The sequence below is a fragment of the Tiliqua scincoides genome, chromosome 1, assembly GCF_035046505.1.
Source record: "Tiliqua scincoides isolate rTilSci1 chromosome 1, rTilSci1.hap2, whole genome shotgun sequence".
Lineage (NCBI taxonomy): Eukaryota > Metazoa > Chordata > Lepidosauria > Squamata > Scincidae > Tiliqua > Tiliqua scincoides.
Window position 1 is genome coordinate 68,307,038 of NC_089821.1, and position 20,993 is coordinate 68,328,030.

A 20,993-nucleotide genomic window follows, 5' to 3' on the forward strand; every position below is an offset into this window, starting at 1 on the left:
GGTTGCCGCTGTGCCCGCTTGAGGCGCAGCAGGACTATGTAGCACATTCAGCGGCACGAGCAGGAGCCCTGTTCCAGCACGCAGACGGCTCCCTGCTGACTTTATTCCAGTCTAGGGTGGTCTTTCGCATGCACTCATAGCCCTGGAGTTGCAGCCAAAGGAGTATAGCCTTCATTCCCTGTGTATCAAAGTGGCTTCTGCGGCCGCAGCATTGTGCCTGTCCGGGGGCAACATTCAGTGGATAGGACATTTGTGTTCTGCAGCTTATAGGCGCTACGTTCCGATCTTTTAGAGGCAGGCTCATTCATTGGCACCCCCCCTTTATGGGGGGGCGCTGCAAAGGGCAGGGGTTGTGGCAATAACATCTCTTTCTCCTTCTGAAGGAGGCGGTGAGAAGCCAGTTCGTGAACTGTCTGCGGCCATTCCATGGTAGTTTGGGCTTGTAAGTGAGAAGCCACGAGGCAATCTGGAATGCAGGTCGGGCTCGGCCCCACCATGCAAGTTGGCTGGCTGGCCAAGCGGGGGATGCGGTGGGGCCAGCTGCTGCCCGCAATGGCAGAGTAATTGAAGAACTTGTTGAAGAATTGAAGAATTGAAGAATACTCGCCTGATGTATTGGTGATCCACCTGCGTGAAAATGATCTGTATGGGATGTCTGGGCTGCTGATCAGGCCCAGAGCAGGCAAGGAGCTCGCCACCCTTCAAGGTTGGCTGCCCGGCATCACGGTGGTCTGGTTGGACTTCCTACAGCAGCAGGTGTGGCTTGGTGCCAGCCGCTGTGCTAAGGTGGAGAGGATGAGGAGGAAGGCTGCCAAAGAGATTGGCCAGTTTGTGGCACGGACCGGTGGATGGGTCATTGTGCATCCAGCCATTGCCTTCTCAATGCCTGCTCTCTACAGAGGAGAGGGGGGCACTTGTCTGAGCAGGGGGAGGACATCTTTCTGAGAGACCTGCAGGATGGCCTTAAGGCGCTTCTCCCCGTTTGGGAGCGGGGGGGGGTCAAGCACTAGGCTGACCCCTCCTTATGGCAGGTGGTGAAATAGAGGTGTGCTTGGGACTTTGGAGTGCACCTTCAGACAGCATAGGCAGGGCAGAGCCCAATAGCAGTCCTCAGGTGCTCAGCGGCACGAGGACATTGACTGGGGCCCTGGCCGGGACCGCGGGGGTCCTCCTCAGAGGCTCAGTGGCTCGAGGCGGCACAGCCCGCGGTCCGGCTGCCTTCCCCTTATGGGACAGACCTGGATGAGCTGCGTCACCCAAGAACAGGGTGCAGCTTGGAGTCGGGTGCACATCCAGCCTGGGAGACAGAGTTGGTTCTGGGGCCGCCCAGTGGTCCCGCCTCCGCACGACACGGGTTTTTGCTGCCCCTGCAACTGCAGGTCTCAGCCTCCTTTCTGTATTAAAATACTCATAAAGTGGCCCTTTCTCCCATGTGTGTTGTCTCAAGTGTTCATTGGACGATGCCCAGGCAAACTGGAAGTCTCCCGCCTCTAGTGTTCCCAGATAGCTCCTCCTTGCTTTCCTCTTCTAGCATGCTATAACAGGCTGCAAAGGATGAGACAGTAGTGTTGATGTTACAGTAAGTTGGGGGTTCCCTTTTATCTGCATTTTCAGTATTCCAGAAATGTATCCCCCACAGGTATGGGGGACACTTGAATTTTGCAATTGGCTGGTGGCACACCGCAATGCAACTTGGAGGTCAAACATGACAAGAGAGACAGTGATAAAAGTGCAAAGACAGTTCTGTTGACATAGGGAGGGGGGTAGATGTACAATAATGGGAGAGGAAATCAAGAAAAAATGCAGTAACTTACAGCCCAGTCCTAAGCTGCACTGGCGCAGTGGGGCTGCATGGCTTCCACTGTATCCAGCGCAGCTTTTGGAGCAGGTTGGAGGTCTCCTCAAAGTAAAGGGATATTTTCCCCTTACCCTTCAGCCTGTCCAATGGTGCCTCTCAGATCCCTGCCAGCTATTTAGTTGGCAGAAGTCCGAGCAGGCCCGTGTAAAGCTGGCAGGCCTAGGAAGGGGTTTAGGATATGGTAAGCCTCCGCCAATCCTGCCCCTTCCTTCCCAGGCCTGATCTAAGAGAGTAAGCCATCTCTTGGTTAAACAAATAATCCCATTTTACATGACTTCTCACTTTTCTTGGCACACCCTCAACCCGCACCCATCTGCCCCAACAAGATGACTTCTTTTCTCTAAGTCAAAAGTGGTTGCATGAAGAATTTTCCAGGGAAGATATTCCCAAGAGCTGAAGCAGTCCCTGTATAAAGAGCCGTAATAACATCAAACAGCGGTCTCTTAAAAGTATAGCTGCTTCCTCCTGGTTAGAGATCACTTTCTTCATGGCAAGATCTACACACCCATGGGTGCATTCATCCCATCACACCTGTTCTTTCAGTTCTTCTGCTTGTTCCACAGATGCTATTGATGAGGATTTTCTCTTAGGATCTCATAAAGAAGGAGAAGCTGCATGAGAAAAAGGAGATAAAAAGGTGGAAGGTATGCTAATACATTTAACATATTTCAAAAAGTGCTAAAAATTGCTGGCTTCATTCACTTTATGTTAAGAAAAAGGACATGAATATTCTGGGGGAGAAAAAGCAACCTTGCTAAACCAGGACCAGATTCTTGACCCACACCTCTTGAATTGAAACCTATCTCACCTATTTGGATGAGAGTAAAGTATCTTTCATGCCTTTGCTATATAGCAAATCCTAAGTTAAAGTGTGTGTGTGTTTCTCAGTCTGAATTGGATGGCTGTGCAAGGTACAGACACTTGTGAGATTTTTCCTCAAAGAAGCATGGTTTCGGCACTTAACTAGAGGATAGCCCAATCCTATCCCGCCTGGCGCCCAGGGCTCCAGCAGCACCAAATGGGCTGCTGCTGAACCCTATTCGCACCAGGCTAGCACCAGGAGTCTCCTTGGGGGAAGGGAGTGTTTGCTTCCTTTCCCTTCGTAAGGCTACTGCGGCACCAATGGGTCTCCTTGGCTCTGTGCCCACCTTTGAGTGGGTGCAGAGTCAAGGTGGCACGTGTCAGGCTGCCTGGCCCAGAAGGGAGAACAGGATATGCCACCATCTCCGCCCCCTCCTGGGCCCAGTCCTCCCCTCTACCCAAATGATGTAGGCTCAGCGCCTATGTCCCCTCTTCACTGGGTGCTGCAGACATGCCCGATGGCATATTTGCAACACCCAAAGCCAGCTGTATGGGCAACACAAGTCGGGCCCTGGGTCACAGTCACATGCACAAGTACACATGCATGTTGGGCAATAGAGGGCATAGTGCCCCAGCATTCAATCTCTGCCCAATCTCATAACTACCGCAGGCACTCGTCTATAAGTCGATCCCACAGATAAGTCGAGGGTAGGCTTTGATAAAAAATCATGGGATTTTATATGACCCTCGGATAAGTCGGGGGTTAAACTTAGGGGGGTGTCTGAGTCTGACTAATTTTGTCTGATTTTACCCGAGCCAGATCCTGAAAAATAACCTACCAGTAACTGTTACCTAAGAACTGTAGTCACTAATTTATTAAAAACATAGTATTAAAAACACAGTATATACATACATAGTATGTATACATCTATACATATATGTATACATACATACACTATTTTTAATACTGTTTTTGCTATACGATGTATACATAGAATGTATATATCATATAGCAAAAACAGTATTAAAAATATACATAGAATGTATATATCATATAGCAAAAACAGTATTAAAAATAGTCTCTAATTTATTAAAAACTATGATCTATCTCATAGATCATAAGATACATTTTTATTCACTAATTTTTAAAACTGTATTCTTAACAACCATTTATAAACACTATCAGAGTAAGGCCACAATCCCATCCACACTTTCCTGGGCGTAAGCCCCATTGACTTTAATGGGACTTACTTCTGAGTAGCCAAGCCGAGGATTGGGCTCTAAGTACACTGGAAACAGCATACCAGTAGAACCATTAATGAAATCCTCCTTTAAAGTGCCTGGTGCCTTAAGCCAAAGGCTCTACGTAGAACACACAACTGGGAATGTGCAATGCAGTTCGTAGTAGAGAGACAAGCAACAAGGAGTGACTGAGCAAGTGCAGCTGCACAGAGTTGCATCTGATTTACTTGGAAGTAGACCTACTGTGGAGGAAGGGCAGCAGCGCCTCCGGGCCTCATGTGGAGTCCCTGGCAGCTACACCTCCTGCCAGCCTGCACCCAGTCGCTCCCCTCATCGTTCCTGGAGCTGGAGGAGCCAGGGCATGCGGGGCAGTCACCTGGGCAGACGGAGGGGGCCATTTGCACCTGGGTGGGGGGACTTAGTAGGAGGATGGGCAGCTGTGCCTCCCCCTAGCCTGCTGGTTGCACCTGGAGCCCCTGGAGGAGCCCAAGAGGGGGCAGGGCATGCGAGGACAGCTTACCAGCGATGCTCCCTTGCCTCTCACAGCCCGCTCCCTGCCCTCCATTGGTCTGGCGGTGGCAGCGGCAGCCAGGACGCCCCCGCTCTGCTCCCTGCCCCTGTGGGGTGGGTTGTGCACATGGAGGGCTCTGAGTGTGTGGGGGAGTGCCGGCAGGTAGGCTGACCCCCATGACCTGCCTCCTCCCAGGTTCCAGGCACGGCAGGCTGGGGGGAGGCGCAGCTGCCCATCCTCCTACCAAGCCCCCCATGCAAATGGCTCCCTCGCCCCCTCTGTCCGCTGGGTGACTGCGGAGATAAGCCGAGGGGGGCGATTCTCCCGTGAGTTTGGGGCACAAATTTATCGCTGTATAGGTGAGTATCTACGGTCAGTTTATTCATCATTCTCAAAGGATCAGTGCTAGTGTGCATCATGTGGAAAAATCAGAAGTAGATCCCAGCTATTTTTCTCAGTTTAAACATTTGGAGGCTTGTAAATGCCTTTTGTATGCCCAGTTTTCAGCAGCAACCATCTCTGAAAAGCAGGTCTCAGCAGCATCAGGGGTGGAATATCAGGGCAGGTGTATACCATTGGGAACAATAAATGGAGGACTGTTCCTTTGCTGACAGGACATCTTGGATATATCACACACATAATATACCAGCTATCCCTGAATAAAAGGATGGTAACGTCCTGTTAAACTATAGCACACAACAGCAACTGTGCTACTTAATGAAGATTAGAAGTTTCCGAGGACATCCGTTGTCTTTTCCCGAATTTGCATTGTCCATGCAGGTATTAAATAAGCTAAAAAATATTTCTCAGTATTATGTACAGGTATTTCAATAATAATAGACAAAAGGAGGAGTGCCAGAGTTGGAAATTATGTGTGTACAAATGCTATGTACAGTTAAAAATATCATATTATGGTGATAGAACTGATGGAATTTCTAGACCTGGCTATCTTTGCCTATTATGGCATGTCAATTATGAAGGTTGCACAGTATACCCAGGGCCCAGTCCTATCCAATTTTCCAGTGCCAGTGCAGCTGTGCCAATGTGCCCACGCCAAAGGGAAGTGCACTGCATCCTGTGGTGGGGAGGCAGTGACAAAGGCCTCCCCAAGGTATGGGAACATTAGTTCCCTCATCTCAGAGTTGCATTGCAGCTGCACCGGTGCTGGAAAGTTGGATAGGATTGAGCCCCCAGGCATCTGATCCCATAACAGTCCTTTGATAGATGCACATGTGCTCACTGATAGCTTCTATCATCTTCTTTCTCCAGTTACTTAATGCTGCAAGATGGATCTGCAGCGTAATCACTCCAGAGTAACAGAGTTCATCCTGCAAGGATTCACAGATGATCCCAAGCTGCAGGTTGTCCTCTTTCTGCTCTTCCTTGTCATTTATGTGACCACAGTGGTTGGAAGCCTCAGCCTGATTGTGCTGATCAGGATTGAATCCCACCTTCACACTCCAATGTATTTCTTCCTCTGCCACTTGTCACTCACAGACCTCTGCTATACCTCTGCTATTGCCCCCAAGATGCTGGTCAACTTCTTGGTAGATCAGAAAACTATTTCTTATGCAGGCTGTGCTGCTCAGCTGTGTTCTTTCAGTGCATTTGTAAGTATTGAGGTTTTCCTTTTGGCTGTGATGGCATTTGACCGCTACATGGCTATATGCAACCCTCTACTCTACACTTTTGTCATGTCCCAAAGAGTATGCACAGGTCTGGTTGCAGGATCTTATGTAGCTGGGTTTGCAAACTCAGCACTGCAGACAGTTTGTATGTTCAGATTGTCCTACTGTGGGCATAACCTCATCAAACATTTCTTCTGTGACATTCCTAAACTACTGAGGCTTTCCTGTTCTGAAACCTTCCTTTCAGAGTCTCTGTCAGCCTTTTCATCGGGTATAGTGGCTATGACCTCGCTCTCAGCAATTCTCATCTCCTACTGCTGCATTTTATCTGCCATCCTGAAGACCAACTCTGCCAAGGGCAGACACAAAGCCTTCTCCACCTGTGCTTCTCATCTCATGTCTGTTACTTTGTTGTATGGAACCGGGACCTTTGTGTACATACATCCAAATCTCAAGTCTGGGCTAGACACTAGCATGGTGGTGTCTGTCTTTTACACGCTAGTAATTCCCATGCTGAATCCCATAATCTATAGTTTGAGAAACAAGGATGTAAAAGAGGCCCTGAGAAAAGCCTCATCTGGAAAGAAATGTGCTTTATAAATTCTAGGGATGTGCAGTACAAGCAGTACATTTTACTTGTCTCTTAGAAACCAGTTTGGCTTTGTCACAGAGGTAGGCTTTCCTCCCTTCCTTATTGCTATACCTTCACAGGGGAAAAGTGTCTTCATTATGGGGTGCGACCACACCAGGTGGCACCCTTGAGGGAGTGACATCACTAGTGGCCAAAATTTTGGAAACCTTTTGGAAAATTTGTATTTATGAATAATACCATTCTATTATATATCATTGGAAAAGTAATTTCATGCAGAATGTCATAAATAAATGAAATAAACCATGTGGAATTATCTATACTCTATCAAATGTTATGTCCAATTAACCAGGATAAGAAAACACAACTGCCTTATGTAACAAAAAATGGATTTTCTTAACTCAAAACTGACCAATGAGACTGATAACCCAATCCTAAAATACCTTGGAGCAGGCAGGACGTCTGGTCTGCACTGCATCTAGAGCAGAGCTGGGTCGAGTTGCAGCCCAACTCCAAGTAAGGGGAATTCATTTCCCTTACTCTGTGTCACAAGGTGCTGCTCCTATGGGGCTACTCAGAACTGCACCACCTAAAGAAATGGCACAGATCTGAGCAGCCTGATGTAAGACCGGATCACTCAGGAGGGGGTTAGGTTCTGGCCTAAGCGCCGGATCCTGGCATCACCCCCCTCCTGGGTCTGTTCCTTCCACTAGCCTGCCCACTGCTTGCCTTCTCTGCCCTGGAATGCCCCCAAAATGTCCTCCCCAAGTCCCCGCGATGGCCTTCCCAAGCCACTTACAAGGTCCAGGGTTGGATCCAGAGCAGCAGGCCAGTGAGCATCTTTCTGCCAGCGTGGCCTGCTCCTGAATCGTCACAGAAATTCCCTTTTGGCACCTAGAGATGCGGTCTGGATTGCACCCTGATTGTTCTGAGAACCAATGAAGTGTTACCACCATACAGCAGTGAGGTGTTCGTATTAGTTAGCTCTCATTTCCATGTATCAGAGCTAATACTAGAACTGTTATTCAGTTGTGTGTCAACAAGTTGGCCATAAAGTTAATGGGGGTTACACTAACCCTACTCCGACCTGCACCATCTAGTTTGCTGGTGAAAGTACAAGTTGACCGAGGTCAGGGGATTAAAGCCAGGAAGTGTGACAAGCTATTGGCAGTGCCTCCGCCTCTGATACCACCCTCTTCCCAGCCTCAATCCACCCTCTTCCCATTCTCCGCTCCATTCCGCCCCTCCCTTCCCTCTTCCCCCACCTTCTGCTCACCCTCCCGCCCGCTCACCCTCCTGCCCACTCACTGGCTTGCTGGCTACAATGAGGGCAGACTCCAGCAATGCAGCTGTGGGGCCACCATCTTTTGCAGTGGTGCTCACAAAATGGTCACCATCAGCAGACTGTGCACACCATTGGCAGCCATTTTACAAAGCAGTGACACTGTTCTGCTGTTGTGATAGTTCCCTTGTGCCCGCCCAATCTTAATTAGGATTGGGTCATCAATCTAAGATATCCTAGAACTCCAGGAGATACCTTGAGTATAGCAGCCCTCTTTTGAGGAATGGTGAGTGTGGGTTTTAAACCACAATGCAGAAAAAGAACAAAACACAGTATTGCAAAAAGGGAGTGCTATACAGACATTGTAGGACTTATACCAAACAAAATACTTGTCTCAGCGCAATCAGCATTGTGGCCCCCAGGACTGCAGCGCTGGTAAATAGAAAACCCCCCTTCCATCCCTGGCAGCAGCACAATTCTTCCTGAGGATCACATGCTGCCTTCCCCACCTCCCCACCCCTTAAAGGGACATTGGCCAGTGCTTCCCAGGCTGGTAGGTCGCAACCCACCAGTTTGGGAATCACTGGTCTATCCTTAGGGTTCCTTTGTGCTTTTGGCAGGGATATTTGCCTTGGTTTTTTATTTAATGTAGTGAAGTGTGATAGTGTTGCTTTTAGTGAGTTTTAGGATTTCCAGGTGTCCGATTAGTGGGATTTTTCTTTATTCTCTTGATAATGCTCTACAGCAGCAATTTTCAACCTTTTTCATCTCATAGCACACTAACAAGGCACTAAAATTGTCAAGGAACACCAACAAGTTTTTGATCATTGACAAGGCACACCATGCTGCCAGCAGGGGGCTCATATCCCCCAATGGCCCTACTAATTAACCCCTGCTAATTGGGTAAGAGGCACTTTTTCAAGTGGGTGCCTTTTTTTAGCAGGGGGAGAGTAACTGGCCCACCTCACCCCAGCACTGTCTGTTCTAGTGGCTGTCTGCTGGTATTCCTTTGCATCTTTTTAGATTGTGAGCCCTTTTGGGACAGGGAGCCACTTAGTTATTTGATTTTTCTCTGTAAACCGCTTGTGAACTTTTAGTTGAAAAGCAGTATATAAATACTGTTAATAATAATAATAATAATAATAATAATAATAATAATAATAAATCACCTTCCCCCAAATTCCTGAGGCACACATGTGGACCACTTGCGGCACACCAGTGTGCCATGGCACAGTGGTTGAAAATGGCTGCTCTACAGAGTTTAGAGTGAAATGTTGGGTTACTATCTAGATTTTGTGAATGTGACCTTGAAACCTGGAAAATGAATTTCTCATTAGGTGACAACTCTGGCCACAGAGGAGAAAACAGTCTATGATGCTTGTACACTAATTTTAATTGCTGTGTGTCACTAGTCTTGAAGACTGGTGCTTCAAAGGATAACATTCTCAAGGGAATACCTGAACCAACTACTATAAATATTCTATTGCACTGTTTAGTAATTCCCATATATCTTGTATGCTGCACACTGTTGTAAACTGAATTACTGAAACCAGGTGGGTCTTGGGTAACACTTGCCTTTCTGGAATCCAGTTAATGGGAATTGTTTATGCATGCTTGTTTAACATGAATAGCAATTGTATATTGCCATCTTTTTACAAATTATGAAACTACTTTCAGCAGAAAAGACCTCAATCAACCAACCACAATACCTAACAAAATGGAGTCATGTAGCAAATGCTTTCAGTGGATACAATCCAGATACCAAAGAAACCCACTACAAAACTCAAGTGCTATTGGAGTGGATGTATTTGGATCTGAACTGGACTTAGAGCACCTTTTGAAACTGAATATGTGTCCCCCTCTATTCAATGGGTATTGAAGAAACAGGCACCTCAGCTTGTCTGATGACTTCACATTCATTTGGTGATCTGAGTCTGCAAGGAGCTATCATGTAGGGGGAAAAATAATAGAGCAGTAGACATAATGTGGGTGATGAATGATGCAGCCTTTCATTTCAAAGTGCTCGGGCCCAGGATGGAGAATGTGCCTGACTGTCCCTTAAATTATCCAAGTCTTCCATGAGAAATAGGAAGGTTTGTGGCTGCCCTTTCTATATGTCTGCTTAAGATCAGCTGTGGATTTGGAATAAACATTTAAAAACATGCTTTAGCAGAGAGTGACTGTGGAGGAAGGCAGTCCCAGAGGTCTCTTCTGGCTAAAGGAACCGGGTTCCCTTGCCTGGGGGTAAACCTCCACTTCCTGAATGGGTCTACTGAGACCTGAAGCAATGATCTTGCTAGTGCAAGTCCAGGTGGACCCAGGAAGGCAGATCAAGGCCAAGAAGGGGGAGAGGAAGGGAATTGCTGAAATAAGGTGGGTCTGCTGCCAGCAATGCTGTTGCTTCTGGTACTGCCCCCTTCCCAGTCTTGGTACACCCCCTCACTGCCCATTCCTTCCCCTCTCCAGCCCCCATGCTAACCTTCTTGCACTAGGGGACCTCAGCAGGCCACTGGTGCATGGCCATAGCTGCTTGCAGCAGCAGCCCCACTGTTCTGAATGACAGGTTGCTTTTGTGACCTCTAGAAAGCATGCTGTGCTTCCACACTGAGAGTTCTGCCAGTGCAGCATACCCACAGGATTGAGCTGCAAGGCAGCAATCCTAAACAAAGTTACAAAGGAGTAAGCCCCATTGAAGTCTGAGCCCCATGCATGTCTGAGTAACATGCATAGGACAGCACTGTTGAAGTACAACACAGAAAGCAAATTAAGCCAATTGATCTTTGAACATACTAAAGGCCCAATCCAGTAACAGACCTGCCCTGAAGGTGCCCCATGGCAATGGTTTGGAACACCAGCCCTCTTGCACCATGCCAGCCCCCCCCCATCCTTACCAACGAAAGGGAGCCTCGCACGACTCCAGAACCAACTGGAGAAGCATTCTGAGGCTTCCTCGCGGTCTTAAACAGTACTTCCTGAAAACCGGAAGTACTGTTTCTTATTGCATTGGGAGCCTCAGAAGGCTTCCCATGCAGTCCTGGAGTCACACAGGCTCAGGGCATTTGCCCTGTTTGCAGTGCCCCAGATCCGCTGCTGGCCCAATCCTATCCAACTTTCCGATACTGATGCAGCCAAGCCAACAGTGTTGCATCCTGCAGCAGGGGGCAATCACAGAGATCTCCTCAAGGTAAGAACATTTGCTTCCTTATCTTGGGGGTTGCATCACCAGAAAGTTGGATAGTATTGGGCCTTTAGTAAGTTTAAACTCTAAGAACCTGGTCCATTCCAGTTGAATTCATTTGCAATTAATGTTATAGCTGACCACGAGCCATAGCTGGAACTAACTTTTTCCTTCACATTTTCCTTTTTCTCATCTTCCTGGTAGGTGAAAATACATAGAGTAAATGTCTGGAGAAAATCACACCCAAGTAACTGAGTTCATATTCTCAGGATTCACAGATAATCCCAAAATGCAGGTTGTTCTCTTTGTCATGTTCTTGGTGATCTACATTGTCACATTAGGTACAAATCTGGGGATGATCTTGTTGATCAGGATGGATCGCCAGCTCCACTCCCCAATGTACTTCTTCCTCAGCCACTTGGCTTTCCTGGATGCCAGCTACTCTTCTGCTGTTACCCCAAAGGCCATAATTGACTGTATGGCTGCAAGTAAAACCATTTCCTTGGCTGGATGTGTGATGCAATTTTACATGTTTGATGGTTTGGTGATAACTGAATTATTCTTATTGGCTGTCATGGCTTATGACCGGTATGTGGCCATCTGTAACCCACTGCTTTATTCTGTAGTTATGTCTAAGAAGCTGTGTACCATACTAGTGGCTAGTGTATATATCTATGGATTTTTGAGCTCAGTGGTTCAAACAGCTTTGACATTTCGGCTATCCTTCTGTGGATCAAATGTGATCAATCATTTCTACTGCAATGACCCACCACTTTTAGCTCTGTCCTGCTCTGACACCCAGCCGAAAGAAATTCAGCTTTTAGTCATCTCTGGAATCAACTTAACAAGCTCCCTCTTGACAATCATTGTCTCCTATGTCTACATTTTGTCTGCCATCTTTAGCAAACATTCCACAGAAGGAAGGCACAAAGCCTTTTCGACATGTGCCTCTCACCTGACAGCAGTTATTATTTTCTATGGTACCCTCTTCTTCATGTACCTGCAACCCAGCTCTACTCATTCTTTAAATTATGACAAAGTGATATCTGTTTTCTATACTGCTGTGATTCCCATGCTGAACCCCCTCATCTATAGCTTGAGAAACAAGGAAGTGAAGGGGGCGGTGAGAAGAGTGATGGGGAGGAAATAGTTTTGTTAGAAAGATTAAATCATGGCCATCGGTTACAATTGTACAGAACATCATCCTGTGATAAATATGGTTTCTTTTACAATTCCAGGACTATGTACAGCAAGGAAGAGCTCCTTATCCAATTGTCTGTAGTCTTGAGGGATAACAGGCAAACAATCACCACAGTTAGTAATAGAGAACAGTCAGATAGCAGATCTTCCACCCTTTCTGTTTCACGTGATGTGCCTGGTAGTACAGGTAGCACCACTGGTGGGTTGCAGCCAAGGTAAAGAGCTTGAATTAAGCCATGAATAGACTGGGGCATCAATATCAATGTATAGAGAAAAGTGGGAGCCCACAACAAAATGTACCTTATGATTAGTAGTTGGCCATCTGTAACCCACTGCTTTATTCTGTGGTTATGTCTAAGACGTTGCGTTCTGCAGTAGTGGCTAGTGTATCTATCTATGGGTTTTTGAGCTCAGTGGTTCAGTGTTGACATTTCGGCTATCCTTCTGTGGACCAAATGCGATTAATCATTCCTACTGCAATGACCCACCACTTTTCACTCTTATAGCTGCCATATGACATGTTAAAGCAGGGGTGTCAAACATAAGACCTGGGGGCCAAAAGCAACCCCTGGAAACAATTTATCCAACCCCCATTATAATTGGGCTCTCCCAGCTTGATATTTGGCCTCTCTCATATCCTGAAGCTATGAACAAGATTTGCACATTTTCTGTCATTTGCAGCTAATGAGTTTCTATGTGAGAACAAAGTGCTTATTTCTGGCCAGCATCTGCTTAATGAGGTCACTTCCAGTCCTCAGCTGGCACCGTGAATGCTAACCTCGGCCCTTTGTATGAAACAGGTTTGGCATCCCTATGTTGAAGCACTCAGGTTTGGAGCTGGCTGCCAGCCCCAGACTGGAGTGTTTTAATATTAAATAACTGGAGTGGAGGAGGTTTCTGGAATGGGAAAGGGCAAATGTGCCCTTTTCCTTTCTTCCAGAGAGCTTCCTATGCAGTGAAGAATATGTTTACCTCATGGTATGCACCCTTCCCAACCTAAATTCTCACCTCTGGGCTATTATAAGCTGCTGAGGAACCATGAGGGCCATTTCTTCTTCCTCCCCCACCCCCATTTCCCCTTCAACTGATGCCCTTAATATTCTATGTGGTTCTTTTTAGAGTCCTGCATTACAGCCAAAATGGTAAGTATGGAACTATCCATGTTTGCTGCTAGGGCGAATTACAAAGGTTATGAGAGTGAGGCATTGAAGTGTTCAGTTCAGCAAACCTAGAAGACTGGGAAAGCAAACAATTCAAGTTGCTGAACAATAGCCTGAAATCCTCAGATCAGTTACTCTTACTCAAGACTACTCTTACAGCCCAATCCTATCCTCCCTTTCCACCGGTGGAACACGCATTCCACCAGTGGAAGTGAAAGGATGCTAGTGAAAGTGATGTTCCACTGGTGAGCATGAGGCCGCCAGCACAATGACTGGTGGCCATGAATACAGGCCAGCGGAGAGGCCACCGTCCACCAGATCAGTGAACTGGTGGTGGGGTTGGGCATGGAATGGGGTGGAGAGGGAGAGGAACAGGGCAGTTTTTGGTGGGGGGGCAGGGATGGGAGTGTGTTGAGGGCAGGAAGGAATGGTTATCAGTGGCAGTGGCTCTGCTGATATCATATTCCTGGCCTCCACCCATGGCTACTCTGGTGGGGGGTGGTGAATTGGGCTGATACGCAAGACTATAACAGTATTTGTAGACTAAAATTCTATGTTATTACATATTCCTAAATAAAACCCTGTTTTCTTGAACATCTTCCATTATTTTGCATCTCACCATCCTTTTTACTCATAAGCCCAGAATTAATTGCATTTAACCTCCCTGTGCTACTCAGATGGCATTCATTGAACTCAAGGGCTGATTCCCTTCCTGTGGTGAATAAGCCAATGTGCTTTCCTCTGCCACCATCTTGCAAAATATATACGTAATGGCTCTGTTAACCTGATTCTTTCCTATTCTCCCCCCGCCCCCCCCCCCCAAAAAAAGAAGTCATAATGGGTTCAGGGAAAGGGGAGACTCCATCATGACCTTCCATCTGTCTCCAAAGAACATTTTACTGCAGAGAAAATTGACATCATGCAACATCTTGTATCTAGTTGTGAAAGTCACCAATGTCTGAAAGAACCTTATCTTGATTTAAGTTGGCTACTACAAATGAGGTATCAGACTACTGTTTGTTGTGCTTGCCCTTGAAAAAGAAAAAGTGCAATGATTTCTGAATTTTCTAAAAACACTTACAAAGGTTGTTTGTTTTTTTCAGATGACTACCCAAGTCACTACACAGTCACACCTAAATTTACCATCATAAATATTTATTTATTTATTGCTTTTTAACTAAACTTCTCCCCCCCCCCATGGCTCACAAGGAAAATAGCATACCATCAAACCTTAACATTTTATAGTTTAAGATTTTCAGCAATATTAACATATAAACATAACCGCAGTGTTTAAAAGACCAACTGCCTACCTTCCAAGTTCTTCCAGAAAAAAAATGTGTTCACAGGCCTTCTTAAAAGGAATGTTTAAGACTCCATATGGCCAGTGGGGGAGGAAATTCTACCACTGTGGGACCACCACTGAAAAGGTCCAGATGTAGCTACTGATTGACTGGTAGCAGTTATGACCTTATTGGTGAACCAAAGGAAACATCTTCCTACTTGATACAGTTGTTCCTGGGCTAGCTCAGGCCTTTATGACCCTTAAGACAAGGCTATCTGCCTACACTACCTGATGTGAAGGGTGGCTAAAGCACATAGAGAATGGATTTGTTCACTTTCTTTAGAGCACTCAAAAATAGAGTAAACTTTGCCAATTCCTTCCTTTCAGGGGGTCATGTGGAAAGGGAAAGCATGGAGGCAGAGGCATAGCTAGGTCATTTGACACCCATAAATTTTTGTCACCCCATACAACATAATTAATTACTTATTAATTATATTATTAATTAATTTATCAATTAATTAATTCACATTTTTATACCACCCTTCCTCTAAGCAACTCAGCGTGGTGTACATAGTTCCTCCCCTTATTTTGTCCTCACAACAACCCTGTGAGGTAGGTGAGACTGAGAGATAGTAATAGTCATGACATGAAATTAATAATAATAATGACCAGAAAATAAATGCAGTGAATATTTCCTCACAAGCAATGGATGAAATTCTGCATCAAATGGTATAGTAACATGATGGTATTATTCCTAAAAGCCACGATCTCTAGAGTTTTGGTCACTAGAGTGTGTGTCCCCCAACCAGGATGTCTCATTAGCCTGTTTTCAGTTAAGGCAGGTTCTCAAACTTTTAACACTGGGACCCACTTTTTAGAGTGACAATCTGTCCAGGACCCACCAGAAGTGATGTCATGGCTGAAAGTGACATCATCAAACAAAATAAAATAATTATAAATAATTAAATTAAAGAAAAACAGATAATTAAATAAGGGGAAGCCAGCCCTGTTTCACCAAGTGAATTTTCTCTGTAGCCTGCCTGCAAGAACACCCCCCCCCAAAAAAAAATATCAGTGAGATTTTCAGCCCTCCCCACTAAACCTTCCCAGTTCAGTGTAAATTCTTATATTTCAAGCATAGCACTATCAGAACCCACCTGGCTTTACAAGTTAAAAAACAAATAAAATGAATCTTACCAGCTGAAGCCTGTTTTATTCTTTGTGCTGCCTTCTGGAGTATTTGTTGAGCTCCACTTTCATCAGATCAGGAACATGCAGCTAGCCTTGCATTCCTCTTTGCCTGACTTGACCAGGAGCCAAGGCATGTTTGCTTACTCATGAGTAAATGTGACTGTGGCTTACTTTCGCTTTCCATAGGGCTCAATACATTTTGTCTGCTTGGAGGGGGGGATTTCCTTCTTGGGTGTTTTTTGGGGGCTGCTTTCATTGGATAGGAACCATTCTGGTGCCATTGGATTCCTCTCAGCCTGCCCTTTCCGACGAACTATGGCAAGTTTGCCTATTCGCGAGTAAATGTGCAATATGGCTTGGTTTCATTTTCTATAGGGTTCCATGCATTTTTTGTTTCTGTTTTTTGGCCATAACGTTTGATGGTAAGGAGATATTCCAATGCGGTTTTTTGCATTGCATTCTGCTGGAACTTCTGCATCCAACGGTATATGGCATGATGGGGTTACTCCTAACCTTCATGATTTAGCAATGTTGGGGCATTTGTGGTGTGTCACCCCACCAAGGGTGGTACCCGGGGCAGACCGCCCCCTCTGCCCCCACTAGCTACGCCATTGCATGGAGACATGGGTTAGGAGCTGCTAATATTAAGAGTAACTCTCTGTTACCATTACAAGGAATCAGATGAAGATTCAGTAAACTTTTCAAAAGCTTGGAACATAATAATAATCTGGTATTTATATACCACCTGTCTGGTCATTGGATTACTCCTCTGACTTTATTCAAGGCAGTTCACATAGGCAGGCTATCTCTAAACCCTTGAGGGGATTTTTACAATAACAGAAACGTTCTATCTTTCAAGAACTGCACAACATTTCAGATGGATCTTTCACAGTCTGGTATCACTTCTGGCCCCAGTTGCCTCCCACGCTGACTGATCTATCACTTGAGCTATTGTGATCATGGACAAGACCAAGAAGAAGAGAACTTCAGCCCTTGGTGAAAATCTTCATCAAGGCTCTTTTCACTTCCTTGTTTCTCAGACTGTAGATCATCGGGTTTATCATGGGAGTGACAACCCCGTACAACATGGAAACAATTCTGTCCTGCTTGGGGGAATACGTGGAGGTGGGGCGAACATAGGTGGCAATGGTGGTCCCATAGAACAAGGAAACTACAGTCAAGTGAGAACCACAGGTGGAGAAAGCTTTGCGCCTGCCATCAGTGGAATGCATGCGCAAAATAGCAGATATTATGTACACATAAGAGATCAGGGTGACCAGAAAAGCACTGCTTCCTAAAATACCCGCCACAAGAAGAAGGACCAACTCAGGGAGGAAGGTGGAAGAGCAAGAGAGAGCCACCACCGGGGGGATATCACAGTAATACTGGTTAACGTTATTGGCCCCACAAAAGGATAATCTGAAGGTTAGTGAGGTATGAACCATGGAATTGATTAAACCAGTTACCCAGGTCCCAGCAGCCAGCTGGACACATAGATGTTTATTCATGATGCTTGTGTATTGCAGCGGACTACATATGGCCGCATAGCGATCATATGCCATCACGGCTAGCAATAAAATCTCAGTGCCCACCACATCAATGAGAAAAAATAACTGCGTCACACAGCCAGCAAATGTTATCCTCTTATCTTCAGACAAGAGGACCTGGAGCATCTTTGGCACTGTGACAGTCGGGCAAAGGATATCCAGGAAGGACAAATTACTGAGGAAGAAGTACATAGGAGTGTGGAGCCGAGCATCTGTCCATATTGCCATGAGGATAGCCCCGTTCCCTGCCAAGGTGATCAGGTAGATGGACAGAATCATCACAAAGAGAGCAATCTGCACTTCTGGGATATCAGACAGTTCGGTGAGGTAGAATTCCTTTGCTGCAGTCATGTTGGCTTTCTCCATCTTCCTGCCAATAAGAAATATACACTGGGCTACCTGAAATGCAGGAGAGACAAAGACTGTTATATCTAGAGCTGTCAATGCAATAGCAATTTATAGCTGATCAGTTATTTCATTGTTAACCAGCTGGGGAAGAACCCAGTCTGTGTAAGACATGCAAACAGGGCAAGCCCATCCATGAGGCCAACTGAAGCCATCACTACAAGCAGCGTGTCGGCGGGGGGAGCTCTTCCCACTCCACCTTCTTGGCTGCACCACTCCTTCTACTCCCTGGATTGGAAATTGAAGAAGGAAGAGGAAATGTGGAGGACAGGAGAGTGCTGAGCTAAGACATAGGGAGTGGGAAGAGCCGATGATGGCACACCATCAAGTAAGGAGGATCAGCACTTGGCATGCCGTCTCAGGCATCAGGAGGTAGAGGGCAGGCCCTACATGCAACTACATAATGCATGAAACCCTCCAAATGCACACAGGAGAAAATTCTAGCAAGTGAGGGAAGCTGAGTGGGAGGGAATTGTGCACCATGAACAAGAGTTCATTCAAGAAGAAGTGAGGATTTACCACAGGAATGTTAGATCATACTCTTAATTTTAAATCAGTCCACATACTGTCAAAACTCAGTTGGTACCTGCTGAAGATTTTTGTACGAGGTATTCTTTCCCTTGTCAGTGTATGATCAATTAGAGCTAATAAAGCAGAATCACTGTTGGAACAAAACACCACTTTGAACATTTAGTTTTTTCATGACCCGAGTGGGAGGCTCTTATGCCATATTATGAGAGATTATGACTATGTATCAAATTCTTGGTGAAGACAAATCTCTCTTTATTTGGAATAAATGGTGGGTAGTAAAAAAAAAATTTTTCAACACCTGTGAATCCATTGAAAAATAAAGCAAATGATACCTTATTGGAAAATTCAAACATACAAAATCACACACATCCCTATATTCTCTATTCCAAACCATTCTGGACCAAGCCCTGCAGCATTCATGATCTCACTGCCAGTAGTTACTACCAAAACTCACTTCACTTCAGGTTAATGAAAGTGACAACACTCAGCAGACTAAACTATATTGTAAATTCAGTTTTGGGGTTTTCAGAAGAATCCTGTACATGACTATCCCAAACTAAGTCCCATGAAACTCAATGAGACTAGGTAAGTGTGCATAGACTTGTACCCTTAAGCAGACATTTTCATCAAAAACCCTCCAGCAGTAACCTAAGCAATTTCATAACGTAAGGCTGCAATCCTATGCTCACTTTCATTCATGTAAGCCCCATTGTATACAGCACTGGTTCCCAACCTGTGGTCCGCAAGACCCTGAAAAGTGGTCCACCAGGTCTCAGAAAAAAGATTATCACTTTTATCACTTCCAGCATCTCACTGAGCAAGCATGCATCCCAGATCATCAAAGAGGGCAAAAAACAGACGGCCCACAGCCTGCTTCAAAATATTGCCTGCAGCTGTGGGAGGCCTGTTCTCCACCCTCTGTGGGACCACTTGATCTGGAAACGCTTCCCTACAGACCACAAGAGAGGGCAGAGAATGGACCTCCCACAGCTACAGCCGACAACAAAAGCAGCAACCCACAAATCTTCTCTATAAATAATATAGCTCATAAATATCTAATAATTATTCTCTAATTCTTACAAATTTAATTGTATTTTTTGTGGCAGGTGGGTGGGGGTTGCATGTGGTCCATAAACATGCCAATTTTTTGCCTCAGTTGCAGCAGGCACCTAAAGAGACTTACTTCTGAGTAGACATGCATAGGCTTTTGCTGTAAGTCATGTTTCATTACACAAAACATTAAAGAAAAATGGACACCTGGAGTTCTTGTAAACCTCATAAGACATATAAAAGTAACTGTTTCCATTTTCCCTCAATGTAAATGAGAGCATTTAATAAAATTAGAGGGAAAAAATCTCACTGTTTCTTAAGATTTGGTATTGTATCTTAAGTTATTTATCTACCAACACTTCTTTTTTTCTCTGGAGCTGAGGCTAATTGGATTTAAAAGTTGGCAATAACAAAAATATATTGCAAAGAAGTCATCATTTCTACCTCTTGCACTAAACCCACAGGCTATCTACACACAGCATCCCCACATACCTGCCCTGTATACAGGTGAGAAATTTAAGACTGCATCATGACAGCTTGTCAAAGGTCCTCAACTGGGTTCAAGGCAGAGCTTGAATGTGAAGTCAGGTTTCTGCTCTTTAGTTCACTGAACTGTCACAAAAAGCACCTCTGAAGAACAGAGCTGGAGACCTTAAATGTTTTGACTGTCTATGTTTGTTGAGTCAAGAAAGGGTATCCACTTACCTTTTGGGTTTCCCTTGCAGTTTGGTCAGTTCAGGAAGAACCCTGTGAAGACTTTGTTGGAGTACAGAAAAATGCTGTATGACTATTCCAAAGTAATGTTTAAAAACATTGCCCCAGTCATCAGTCAAAGCAGCTTTTTTACAATTGGAGGAACAAATGGCATCAAGAAAAAATGGTGTCTTGAGACACAGACCTCTAAGGAATCTCAGAAAAAATGACTTGTCATTTCAGAGCCCAATCCTATCCAAATTTCCAGCACTAGTGCAGCCGCAATGCAGCCCCAAGGTAAGGGAACAAATGTTCCCATACCTTGAAGATGCCCACCACAGGATGCAGTTCACGCCCCATTGGCACAGGTACACCAGCCCTGGAAAATTAGGTAGGATTAGGTCCTCAGAAGTTGTACAGAAGCTCATTTGACCACAAAGTGTGTTGAACACTATGGCCCTGGTTCATGGAAAGGAGAGGTGCCCATATGCTAGTGAACTAAAAGAATTGTCTTGTTCTATTCTTTTTATTTAAAAGCATTATACCCTCTTTTCCTAAAAATATCAAAGTGACTTAGAATATTAAAATACATAAATATTACATAAAAGCCTACATGAGCTGTTTTGACATTGGATCCACTTTCTATGTTTTTATGGTTGAGAGCTTTTTTTTATAAAAGCCTACATAAAGCATTTTAAACTATATAAAACAAGTACAATAAATAGGTAATCAAATAAATTAAGGTGGCCAGCATACTTACAGTCCAAACCGATGTAGGGTTTTACACTGTCAAAACTGGTGTTCTGGTCTCGCATGGTCCTTTACAGCTGTTGCAAAAGCACTAG

The 20,993-nt window shown here is 45.3% G+C and overlaps 3 protein-coding genes across 3 annotated transcripts; 2 read left to right on the forward strand and 1 right to left on the reverse strand.

The window, feature by feature from the left end:
• Positions 1-5,698: 5,698 nt before the first annotated feature.
• Positions 5,699-6,640, forward strand: LOC136644712 (olfactory receptor 5P60-like). The gene has a single exon (XM_066620801.1). It carries the CDS (start codon positions 5,699-5,701, stop codon positions 6,638-6,640), a length of 942 nt encoding a protein of 313 aa, XP_066476898.1.
• Positions 6,641-11,309: 4,669 nt separating this feature from the next.
• LOC136654401 (olfactory receptor 5AP2-like) lies at positions 11,310-20,993 on the forward strand. The gene is made up of 2 exons (XM_066631416.1): positions 11,310-12,221; positions 20,976-20,993. The coding sequence occupies exons 1-2, from the start codon at positions 11,313-11,315 to the stop codon at positions 20,991-20,993; spliced, it is 927 nt and encodes a 308-aa protein (XP_066487513.1). The 5' UTR covers positions 11,310-11,312.
• Positions 16,909-17,835, reverse strand: LOC136636605 (olfactory receptor 5V1-like). The gene has a single exon (XM_066611769.1). It carries the CDS (start codon positions 17,833-17,835, stop codon positions 16,909-16,911), a length of 927 nt encoding a protein of 308 aa, XP_066467866.1.